Source organism: Atractosteus spatula, chromosome 20 (assembly GCF_055471065.1).
Source record: "Atractosteus spatula isolate fAtrSpa1 chromosome 20, fAtrSpa1.hap1, whole genome shotgun sequence".
NCBI classification, from domain to species: Eukaryota; Metazoa; Chordata; class Actinopteri; order Semionotiformes; family Lepisosteidae; genus Atractosteus; species Atractosteus spatula.
In genome coordinates, this window is record NC_142725.1 from 8,114,344 (window position 1) to 8,127,710 (window position 13,367).

Consider the following 13,367-nt stretch of genomic DNA (forward strand, 5'->3'; position numbering starts at 1 on the left):
CAAACAGTCATTTATCATTTTTGAATCCTATTCTTTGCAACTGCTCTGGCAGTAAGTTTTGGCAGCTCCAATACCTTTAATATTCCTACAGACTCCTTCAATATTTCTGTCAGATGCTTGTACATTCATTTTTAAATAGAGGTACAGGTACTGTACAGTTCAGGTCTGAATCTTAGTAGGTAGATTTATATCAGTGCAGAGCACTCAGGTACAACTGTCTGCTGTTCAGAAACACGATCTTAAAGCCTTGCTTTCATAGAGACAGTCATGTACAGAGTGGAATTAAGGTGGGTCCGCTTCGGCACATCCATAACACAAATCCTCATGGAAATTCAGTTTCTGAGAGCAAGGAATACTATCACATGTAGTTGACCCTCAGCATTTTCATGACCCTTCCTAAATTTTAGAATGAATTCCATAATTTGCATTTTGTAGGAACATTTCTCCTGTGGAATGCTATACAGTATCATCCAAAATACATGATCACAGATGTAACAAGTATAATGTGGCAAAATCACTAATACTTTCTGCATTTTTGCAAGTTTTTTGCAAGTACACATAGGCTAAGTCAGCCTGAAGGACAACTTCAAGCAGATCAATGAAGAGAACCCTAGGACACACGGAATTAAATACAGGTGCATTTAGAACTGAAAAGAGGAAGCACTTCCTTAAAAATGTTGTCATGGCCATCTAGATGATCTATTCTGTTGCCAAAACTAATATATATCTCTTGAGATCTTTTTCAACAGATATTACAACCAAATGTGTAGGATCCAACAGCCTCCTGTCAATTTCTGAATATCAGTTTCTAAAGTCTTAGGAATTATGAAAGCCGAAAAAGAAACTCTTCTGCTGTTCTGCACCCACACGGACGGGCGAGCCCAGTTAAAGTCCTGAACAGGCTGGAAAAAAATGGCTAAATCCCCATCACATTTCTGCCTGAAAGAAAAGAAGACTGGACTTACTAGAGGCCTCTTTCTCTTTCTGCACTTCCCTGGGAAGTTGTCCACAGGACGCTTTACAAAATCCATCCATGATCCATGAGGGTCCACACGATGAATCTCGGGAAGCTACGCAGATAAAAACAATCACTGCGGTATTTGAAAAGGTCAATGCACAAGCCAGCAGCTGTGAATTAGGTATTTACCACTCATGCTTACAACTTTCTAAATTTCAATTATCTTGCTTGTCGGTTAGGTTTCTCTTTGTAGCTTGTTTTTCCATATTTGCCATACTTTTAAAGTTCACTTTTTCTAATACTTATGTACATATACAGTATGGAAGACAGTCAACGCAGTTAGGCTAAGACAATTTGATGGCTAATATACTGGCACATACATAATGTTTTTCAATTGCTGGGAGAGGAGGATGATTGTTTTTATAACATTATTTTATGCAGAAAAGACAGGCCTCTTTCATCCAGTTGTGTAGGGTACTTTTTGAATAAGAACAAAGAGGTTTATTCGTGTAACGTGCTTGTATATATTTCAACTGTAGAGTGAGCATAATGCCCTGATAAATCACGCCAAATATGAGCCATAAAACTTTATGCCATTATCTAAAATATGCATTAAATTCATGGTTTCTGATTTCACCCAGTTAATCGTATCCCATGGAATCTGTGAAAAGAGGAGAGACCATAGGCAGCAGCTGTTTAGGGATTATAGTAGTTGACAGCAATAAGACATCATCAGCAACAGCTCATGTTCTCGTAGTGCCTCCTGAAATCCCACAGTCTCTGTACTAATCCAAAATGTTGTTGCCAGAAGCTCCATCAGAGGCCTTTTCCCTCTTCAAAGGAAATGCAACCAAGGCTCTGTATTATCTGTATCAACTATGAATGATGTAAAAAATCGAATTAAATTATCCATCGAGATACCTCCTATAACAAGGGATGCAAAGAGTCGCAGTGCAGTCCAGTGAAGATCTGAGATTAGTTTAATTGTAACGAAAATGGACATTTCCAGAGAACAGTGAAGGAGAGACACACAAGGTGTATTTCCCACAGTGCCCTGAATTGCAACAGTGTTACAGAGGGTTTTATAGTCCGAGTCCAGCCATGTTATTACCACGAATGGGGGTTTAAGAGTCTCCATTTCTCTTATGGTCCAGCGGCTATTCCTGATGTTATCCTGTCTTTCAGCTATTTCTGAGGTGTCGCATACAACAGCAGGTGTCTGTTCAGAATTCTCTCAAGCTTAGTCAGGAGCAATGACCCCAGGCCAGAGCCAGATTTCTACAAATCCAACCAGATCTGAATAGAAAAGCCTGGCTTAGAACATCTTCAGTTTTTTTCACCTGGAATTTTGATTATAGTTTGTCATCTGTGTTGAACAATGTAATGGGCCTATAGTTAAAATAACGTTGACAATGTTTCTCTCTAATGTGCAACATATACAGTATAATTGTTGCTTGTATACCAATGGTGGTTTCAGATATTTGATAATCTGCTGAATTTTCTTTACTTGCATTATCTCCTTCATGCAAAATCATTTCCTCCTCTGGCAGTCAGTATATTAATTGTTGAAAACAAACACAGTTAAGAACAAAGGTATCATTAAGAAGAATGTTCTTTCCATAATCTTATGTTCCATCTACAGTAGATTGTTTGCTAGTAATGAAGTGATCTGAGGGTCTGTTCCATTTCTTGAATGAAGCCAGGGCATTGACTTTGGAACACGCTGCCCAGCCATGTTTCCAGACTTCCTCAACCCTTTGTTTAAAAAAATACCTAGTGTTCTATAATGAGTTTTATATGCACCTCCTAGTGGTAATATTATTATTTCCTTGCACTTGTATAGTGCTTTTCTAGAAACTGCTTAGCTTCAGGGGGCTGCCAGTGGTGAGTTGCAGGGTGATATACAGTAGCTTGTTTCTGCTTGTGCCCTTTGGTTCATGTTTTTCCATAGACTCTATCAAATAATACTGGCCATATGAAGCCTTGTGACTTTTATCTACTAGAAAAGACATCTTTGAGAAAATCAAGTAGAAAATGATTTATTAGGAAGAATGGAGATGTGAAAAGGTGAAACTGTATTTCACCCAAGACCTACAGTAACATTAATGGTTAAATTAATAGTTCATTTTTAATTAAAACCATCTTAACAATGTTGGGTTTGGTGAAGTGCACATCTCTAACTTAAGACCCCTCAAATTACAAAGATGTCATTATCTAGCCATGCAAAAAGTGGGACGTTTATAATAGAAGGTGAATTAGGGACATATTCATTAAAGTGTACTGTATATCCTATCAGCCACTCAGTTCCCCTCCTTGTCTGAGAGTTGTCTATACAGGAAAAGAGTACATATTATAATTAGGGAGGCACATTTCACGACCTGTGATTCAGTCCACCAGCCTTGGACTATAGCCTCCCATGAAGCCACATAATGAGTAATTATTGCACAATCACACTATTATGTTGCTTTAATCATTTCCATCAGTATTCTCATTGCTACAAAGTGTGTAATTAGCAGATAAGCAGCAATGTAGTTAACTTTAAACTCTAAACTTTACATCCTTGCAAATCTATATTGCAGGATTTGGCAGCTATAAGGTACAATATTTGAATACATATTAAAATGCCTACAGTGACCACCATATTTATTTATTTCATTCAGAGTAAGCTTCTTGTAAAAAACAAAAACTGTATAAAGTATAGAATTAAAATGTAAAACCACAACAAAAGGAATGTGCATTTTCACTAATATTTTCAGTACACAGCAGCCAAGGGGATTATTAAAGACAATAAACCCGAAAAACCCTCTAACTAACATCACAGATGTTAGTCGCCTGCCAGTCAAAGGTCCGCTCTACAGAACCTTTAGTGAATCTAACTTGCATAAGAGGGAAGGTGTTATCTGTCAGTGACTTTTGACTTAAACGATGAAGTCTTGAGCTGCAGCTTTCGCAAAATGCAAGCACTCCTATACATTGAGCTCAGTTTTGGTGCCTGCTTTCCCGGGTTTGGAAACTGAACTCAGTGATGCGATCTTTTGCACTTTTCTGACACAAAGAAAGGATCAGCCAGCAGTATACACAGTTGCAGCCAGCTGCAAAGGGCTGCTCATTGACAGCAGTTGTTTAAGTGGATGATTTAAAGCATCAGGCCAGGTTGTAAACTAATCCTGAAACCCTACACTGAAACTCCCTGGCAGCAGTTCTGCAGGTAGACTAGTGACCCTGAGCTCAGACATCCTCTGTTGCAGTTCACAGACTGGTTCCCCACTTGTAACGAAATCCAAAGTTTTCGCAAGTACAGGATGGCTTCGGATCCCATTCAGATGAGCAGCATGGTCCAACACAGGTTGGACCCTGCTCTGTAACTGCAGGTTCCACCCAGCAACTCCTGATGCACACTGCCGTACCTTCCTGAACAGTCCACTTCACTCTGCTCTAATACACCCTGCAGGCCAGCCTTTGTTCCATGCATAGCAGGAGCTCTACCATAAGAGCCAACAAGAAATGCCAATACCTCCATATTAGGTAACCACTTCAAACCCTTCATTGCTCCATGTAAGATGCTAACTTCAGGTTATTTGCACACCATAAAATTACTTGTCCACAACTTTTGCACAACTCAAATGAAGCACAAATCCGTTGTCCACATATAGGTGAATTACATCATACACATCTGTGCTCTCATATAGTGCCAAAGAAAAATACAGGCAACATGCTTCTCTTCCACGTTTTCAAGCAGATCTGAAACTTGCCATGAAGCTGACCATTGAAAAAGTTACTTTCAAAACTTTGTGCCAAGCTGTCATCACCAAATTCTTTTACCTTTTGCTCTGCACATAGTCTCTCCATCAATCAATGACTTCATATCCTGTGACATGTCCAGTGCAACAAGGCGAGATGCAGTTAGTTATTTACTCTGCTGTGACTTTGCTAAAAGAACTTCATTGAATTTTACAGGACTAAATCCAGAGCTTCACCAGTATTTTCCATGTATCCTGCATTGTGATTGGAAATGTGGTACTGGTTCAGGCTATATGTTCATGCTTGATGTCCTGTAAAAAAATGCTCACACTCCCATCAAGCTTGGAAGACTCAATTTCCTCTGCCTACATTTCCCTGACTTCTGCTTATGATTTTACTAAATGAGATTTAAGCAAATACAATATTCTGTACACATTCTCTAATTGACATACTATATGATAACGTCACACCTGAGGTGTGGAGAAATAATGATTAATAATATTATGAAAAAAGTGGTGTAACTATTTTGCTTTGTTATGTAAGCATTTATTTTAGCATAAGTGTTTTTTTTATTTGAGGGGAAGAAAGTTTCTAGTACTAGCATCAGGTAAGGAGATATCTTGTCTATCTTAACAGAAAAATGGCAGGTCAGGTGACTGAGGACACAAGTGAGAGAAGGGTTGGATCCTAGTGGCTATGGGGATCACTTCTAAAAATTATACGTTCACATGTTCTCTGTAGCCTTTTAGGTATTCTTTATAGGGTGATCATTAAAAAAATCTTCCCTGGCCTTTGTTGCTGAACCCAAACCAAACAGCCAAACTACTGCATTGCTAAAAGAATATGAATCTGCACTATTTATTGTAATTTCTCAGGTGAAAGAGTGTAGTGAACAAACAATAAGTAATAATAATAATAACTGCTTACACTTATATAGCGCTATTCTGGACACTCAACTCAAAGAGCTTTACAGGTAATGGGGATCCCCTCCACCACCACCAGTGTGCAGCCCCACCTGGATGATGCGACGGCAGCCATAGTGTGCCAGAACGCTCCCCACAAAGTAGTTTGTGACTCCAGTTGTTACATCCCTTGTATAGTGTATGGCAGTGATGCATCGTGCTTAGAATTGCATTGTTGTTGAACGGATCTCAATGCAACACAGCAGCACAGAATGCGGGAGGTGTGTCAAGCAGCAACTGCTGGGTTTAGTTTGGCTGTTTCTGCTTCTCCGAGTCACAACAGAAGAAAAAAAACAGGAATTCTATTTGCTGCGTCACGTTGTCTCCCCCCCAAAGCCTGCTATTTTAGTAGACACTCAACTGGGAGCTCTTGGATGGTAGTTGTGCAGTGAGGTTTTATGTAGATTTTACCTCAAATACAAAAACAGATTACAGCAATACTTTCGATCACGGGGAACAGTAAATGATACTAAACTAAACACTGCTTGCAGCTTACAGCATTTCTTAAGCATTCATCCTGAAACAAAATGAACTGCTCGTTTCCAGGATTTTTAACACACTGGGGCTTTTACAAAAGTGCTAATCGAAAAGCTCACCAGCAATTTCAAAATTTAAGTCACGCGCCCACTTGTCCTGAATGCAAAGCACTATAATTACATAACATAATCCAATGAGTCACACTTTCTGCTTACAACTGTTGTTGGAAAATCTTGCCTAAAGATACTATTAAATGGTGCCAGACATCAGAACTGGTTACACTATGTACCTTCTCTCTATTTCGGGAAGCAACTGGCTTATTCTGTGCACTGTGCATTGCTTGACATCTCTCCAGGATCATGTTTTTTTTAATGCCACTGTGAGAGTTTTTGTAAAGGACTTTCTTACATACTGTAAATGCACCGTCTTTAAAACAGCCCTCTTTTTTCCCAGATTAGGTCTGCTGACAGTTGCGTTAACCTGCTCTAATCAACTTTGCATTCCATATAAGGGAATAATACTGTAGCTATTACAGTGTCACACATCTCCCGTAATAGAGCAATTTATTCCAGGAGAATTTTATCTCAAATATCTCGAATTGTAACTTCTGTTTTCCATCAGTAATGTTCTTCCTACTCCTGGATTTGATGACCGTAAAGCCTGCTATTTGGCTGTGATCCTCCAGGATATATCAGAACAGAAATACAGAAAACTCATCAAACACGTCTACTGAGGAAAACACTGAACATCACCAGATGTTGATGTTCTTTCAAAACACAGAATCTGTTGCAGATCCATACACTACCTTTGTGTGCTATGCTAAATAGAGTAACTAAAATCAAAAAGTTGCACACAGTTGCTTAATCTCACTAATTTTGTATTAGACTTTTTATAATGGTTTTCCACTTATTCACCACTGTTGTCAAGTTACTTTTACGTATAAAAAAAATCTGACATTTTCAGAACTGAAAACAATTGGTAAGGTACATTTCAGTAAATTTGGGGTTCACTGAAATTATCATGAGCTCAGGTGGGGGGGGGGAAAAAAAGCAGACACTGGAGTCATGAAGTCCTGGTCTACATGGTCAGATGCTGTCACCCTTCTGAAAATACCAGCACAAAAAAACACAGAAAAAGGCAAACAAGGCCCAATCTATTGAAAAAACTAGTACAGGCATTTAAAAAAAACAATTTGTTGTGGATACAGTACATCTGCATAACTTTGTGCACAAGGCTAAATGGAGGATCTGTCCACTACGATCAAGACAGTGGCTGAAACTGAAGCCATTGCTTCATTTTAAAAGTTCAGTGGAACATCACAATACTAAGTACAAAGCACAAGCTTGCTCAGTGACCCAAGAAAGTTAATGAGGTATTGTGTATAAATCTCTTTAAAACTAAGTGTTGAGAGCTTAGATCTCTTAAACATGTGCTCACGTGTCGTCCAATTTCTTCCATGTTGCTGTGTAAACAGCCTGGCATAAGCACACTGCACTCTAAAAAGAATCTGGGAAAACATCAGTAATCTTCATCCATAAAAATGTTCTAAATGTTTACAAAGTCTCTCATTTGTAGCTGTCTGGCACATTAAAACAAGTCTGAAATACTTTGTTAAAGTTGCTTGTACTGTAGTTCTATTCCCTTGGAGCTGCCATAAACTTCACTTCAAGTCATAAACTTAAGCTCACGGTGCAAGACTTCACTTATTTGAATACATGTTTAATGCTCTTTGAAAATGTATTAAATACATTGGTGGTGAAAGACCAAACTTGTTGTGAAAAGCACTATCTTAAAGCAACTGCAGCAACATGCATAACAGAGATCCTAAGAATAAGAATTTATAAAATGGCCAGCAGCTACAGTATATCACCCTCCAACACACAGCTGGCAGCCCACTGAAGCTCAGCAGGTGTGAGCCTGGTCAGTACCTGACCCCCTGGAAAAGCTAAGGTTGCTGCTGGAAGAGATATTAGTAGGGGACACTCACCCCGAGGTCTGTGTGGGTTCTAATGGCCCAGTATAATGATGGGGACACTATACTGTAAAAAAGTAATGTCCTTAGAATGAATTTCTGACTTTCTGTGGCCATTAAAAATTCCAGGGCATTTCTTGAAAAGAGTAGGGGTGTTACAACAGTGTCCTGGTCAAATTCCCCCCTGGCCTTTACCAATCATGGCCTCCTAATAATCCCCCTCTCTGAACTGGCTTCATCACTCTGCTCTCCTCCCCACTGATAGCTGCTGTGTAGTGAGTGTACTGGCATACTCTGGTTGACGTCTTATCATCCAGGTGGGCAGTCCCCATTACCTGTAAAGTTTGTGCTTGTGAGTGAAGTGTACAGAAAAATGTATGTCAATCACCCACGGACCCTGGTTCATTCCAGCCCAGGACAACTTTAACTAAAACTAACTTGAAGTGTAATTTCAACTCCAATGTTGAAAAACACCCTTGACTGATCATAAACAATGCAAGCGGCCCATCCAGGAAGTAGGGCTACCCTATATCAAGAGGAGCGGTAAACTGGGCTGACATTTGTCTCAGCGGCTGCCCCCAGAATCCTGTTCAAGTGTGGTAGGGCAGCCCCAAAACCGACTAACCTCTGTAAGTGCTCTACAAGTGGACACGCCCATAACCATTTTAGACCAGCGTCTTGTAGTTAGCCCACTTATTGGGTTATGTTGCCAGCTGTACTAGTAAAATAAGGATTTGGGCAACAATTGAGACACCCATCCACTGAGGCTGGTGCAGTGTGTGGCAAAATCGGGAGTATCCTCTTCACATAAAGATCTGCAGAATCAGTGGCATTTTAATACTAAATGAGTTGTTGTGATTGGTGCCCAGGGCGTGCAAAGGCGTGATTCTACAAAGAAAGGTGTACTACCTTTTATCAGCAATCACCTTAAACTTCTTAAAATCACCTTGAAAGACTTCTTTATAATGTACCTCATTAAGAATGCTTGTTGCACCCTGTATCTACAGTAGAAGAATATGGTGGTATAATAGATATTCAGGAGAGCTCTTGAGTTTCAAACTTCAGTCACTGCAATGGTTAATCACACATCAAGTAATAATAGCAATCAGGAAGAATGTTAATAGTCATTATTACTACTAATTAAGGGTTATTTCTGCATTAAAGAGATTTAATAACGAGAAATTTCCCAATTCTATATATTTTTTACAGCTCCACACCCTTCGCTAACTCACTGAAAAGTCATGTTCATGGTCGGAGCTTAACTCCAACAACCACAAAAATGTCTTGAATCCTACCCGAGCCCTGCCTGAACATCGAAAGGCTGTGGTTAAGATAGAAAGTGGAGATAATCACATCCCAGGAAATCAAGCTCTCAGAAATGGAGTTCATTTAGATCTGGCAGGCAACAGACCGCCTACTTAGCCATTTAAATAAAATACTTGCTTCTTCACATCAAGAGTTTTATTTCTGAATACAGTGATATTGGAAACTCCATGTATTTCATGTGTGTGCACTGCACTGAAAGGTTCAAAAAAGAAAACCTTTCTATTAAATCCCTAAGAAAAGTAAAATGCAATTTTGTTATTACTGAGGTAAATACAAGTGCAATTTAAATTACTTTACAGATATTGGTCAGGATTAAACGAATATTAAATGACTAAAATTTATTTTTGTTTTATTACTTTAAGTTTTTAAAACATTTTTCAGAAGATAGAGAATAGAGCCTGTGAATTAGCCCACAGTGATAGGTACTGATCTCCAAGTGTCTGCCTTCATAAAAAATCATGTTGCTCATATATTTGAAAATTAGTCAAATTACTTTTATTTCCTAGTTTAAAAGGAAGTGAAATTGTATGTTTTAACTCATTCTACTCTTTTGGATTTTGTTATTCACAGCTCTCTTCCAGAATTTGAAAATGGCTTTATTCAACTTAATACGGATTTAAATAACTCATTCTCAGTGGGTTCTTCCACCAATCAGAACTGACTGAAAATTATATTATTGCCTCTTATGCAAGCTAACATTTTGTCGGGCATCATAATTCAAAAGTCAAGTCAAAAACTCCTATAAAACTTTATAATTATTACTCAGATGTATTATAGTTCAATATGCTTACCTAGAAACTTAGTTTGGTTTATAAATAGTGGAATTCTGGGATAGGCTCTGGGTTGCCACAAGCCATAATAATTCTTCCTGATAATGGATGGAGGTTTATCAGCAGGTGACAAGTTCTGTCTCCAGGCTTTATCTTACTTTCCAGTCTGCTTGCTATATGTTTGAAAGAAGCAGAGAGAGAGAGAGAGACTTTGCAACACAAACACTGTGGTACCTGCCAAAACTCCAGACTCATGGATTACACAGCAACCTGCAACCCTGGGAGATTTCTCCTGAAGTCAAACACACACTGTATGGCAGCACGTCAAATAATGTCCATCACATTTTTATGAAGAGCATCTCCTATTGCATTGCTTTGCTAGAAGTGTTTGATTAAATATTCAAGTTCACATGACACTTCTTTATCCATAAAGAACTACAGGCATGACCAATAATATGACCACAGAGCATGGGCCTTCTCTACATTGTCCTCTAACCTGTTTAGACATGTGCCTCACTGAGGTCACTGCTCATCTTAAATGTCTGTCCTGCTGTGAGGTCATCAAAGGCATCAAAGCACACACATAAAGCATGAAATGGTGATGAATTTAAGTCAGTATTTACTCTGCCTTAAATTAGAGATGGGCTCAACTACTTAAAGGGGTTTAAAGGTAATATGAAACATTTTTTTAAATAAAAGTCTAAAAAACGAATATCCACAGCATTGATCATTCATTTTGCTACTTAAGTAGCTTTTTAGAAAAAAATCAGTGGAGAACTACATTTTAAGTGCCCCTCTCTCTCATTCATTCAGTTTTCATCCAGTCATGGTTGTCTGGCAATATCATTTTATCTTAAAAAGCAACACCAGTCAGCAGCAGCTGAGTGCATTTATACTGTACACACACCCAGCCAAGTACTTGTCACGTGTCATTTTTTTTTCTGACCGTTTACAAAGAAAATACATTTATTGCTTTTGGCTAAAACTGTCTATCAATAAGTAACAAAAGGTGTACATTTAAGCAGTTACGGCCCACAAGCTTGTGAGTCAGCCAGGGTTATACAGACCAGGCATTTGTAGCTCCTGATGCATCTACACCAGATCTCTTTCCTTGATCATTTGGATTTTGTGTTCTTCTGATCCCTTTCATTTCATTTTCAGTTTGAGACCCCTGGTGCCCTTCAAAGCTGAGCACGAAACTGAACTGACGTCTAGGAGTGGTATTTTCAACCTCTTACCTTACGTGCCTGAGACACACAGACAGGGAGAGAAGCTTGGGGTCAGAGCGCAGGGTCAGCCATTTATACGGCGCCCCTGGAGCAGTTGGGGTTAAGGGCCTTGCTCAGGGGCCCAACAGAGTAGGATTCCTCTGCCGGCTGTGGGATACGAACCGGCAACCTTCCAGCCACAGGCGCAGATCCGCCCCAAATAAGTAGGGATCAACTCCTGGGGATCACTTCAGCAATCTCGGTTTATTAGTAGTAGTGGTAGTAGTATAGTTATTTATAATAATGTTAATAATAAAATTACTACCGCATGTTTTCTGTTAGGTATTTCAATTATTACTAACAGGAAAAACATGGTATACTGTGGTTTGAGATAAAAGTAGTTGTTTTCCAGTGACTTTGTTTTTTATTATAAATTGAGCTTTTTTTGATAACTCTTATCCCACAGCGTGCCCTCAGTAGGATGCAAACTATATCAATGCGGTGCAGTGTGATACCTGTTATACTTTAACAGGTCGCTGATGGTTTTTTTAATTCAACTTTTAAGAGTTACTGGGAATGACTGCTTTATTTCAGCCTGGGTCTGTCCACGGGCTTCATGACGGTATCTGCCCACCTTCACTAATAGCTAGCTTTACCATTGTGACAGACAGGGTTTTCCCATTTCAACATAACCTTTGATAAGAAATAACATGTACAAAATACACGATGTATGGCTTTAGCTGATGTACAAGCTGCCTAAAATCCTGTGGTAAGAAGAGATAACCAAATGACATGACTGCTATGAGCCGCAGAAGTGAAACATATCCACTAAGGAAACTTTGTGCAAATATACGTTTTACTGTTCTGTTGGGTCCTAAGCAAGCTACCATATGCTCTACTGGATTATTGTCTCTCATACAGAGGGCATATTTTGAGGCAATTTACTGTATATCATTTCTGGAGAGTGACGGCTTTCTTCCTCAATCGTCTCTGAGATGATCACAAGTACTGGTTTTGCTCTCTTTCGAGTCTTGCACACAGGTCTCGTCGAAACACGAGTCAGACTGCAATCTGGAGCCTTAATGAGCTAAGACTTTAATTTCTATATACTTATGTTAGACATTCTTCCCAGGAACTGTAGCCGTTTGTACTCGTTCAACTCGCTACTGTGCTATTGCCATCTATACCTTTAAAGTCCTTAAGCACTATCTGATCGTTTGCATAGCAACAGTCACAGGGCGCTATAGCAACACAGGATAGTGCTGTATGAAGTGAGGCTTCTGGTGTTTACTGGCTGCTACATTTCAGTGGTAAATGTGCCTCACCTCCTATATTTAATGCACTTTAAGATGGAAAGCGCCATATCGATGAATTGAATCACTCTTACATTTTGTACAAATGAAATGGGATTTTCAATTCAAATCAAAATGCTTTATACTGTACATTCCCAGGGGGGCAATTTATGCAGCAAACCACACAAGACAAATGAAAACCACAAATGGACCCTAGAAGTGATTGAAAGTAACAGAGTGTTGTATTTAAGAAGGAATGAGAGTCCATGCGCAGTGACGACTAGCACTTCTAAAAGGAGGGTGAAACGGAACAGCCATCTGTGATTCCAGGTATAAGAAAAAAACGTTTAAAAAAATGTAGCTGTAAAACATACAGGGATATATCACCCGTGGAACCGATGTTATACGCACGGATCGGTTGATAGAAGATGTTAGTGTTTCATATGTCACACGACCGACCAGAACGTTTACTGAGGAGATCTGGCAGTAATGTGAATGGCGCTCGTCTCTAGGCATTTCAGGAATACTGGGGCCACGTCAAGGAATAACAGCCTTTTGTCCACAGCAGGAGCCTGACGTCCACCCATCAGCTCGGGGAAAAGGGTGTGGCCCTTTTGTTGGTTGATGAAATATTTAAGAAACATTCGAGAGGGGATGATGG

The 13,367-nt window shown here is 39.3% G+C and overlaps 1 protein-coding gene across 1 annotated transcript in view; it reads right to left on the reverse strand.

Moving 5' to 3' along the window:
- The window catches only part of c1qtnf12 (C1q and TNF related 12), a 49,694-nt gene that overhangs the window by 18,207 nt on the left and 18,120 nt on the right, over positions 1-13,367 (reverse strand). Inside the window, exon 2 of the mRNA XM_088938398.1 lies at positions 966-1,070. Coding sequence (XP_088794524.1) covers positions 966-1,070 — 105 coding nt within the window. The remainder of the gene's footprint in view (positions 1-965; positions 1,071-13,367) is intronic.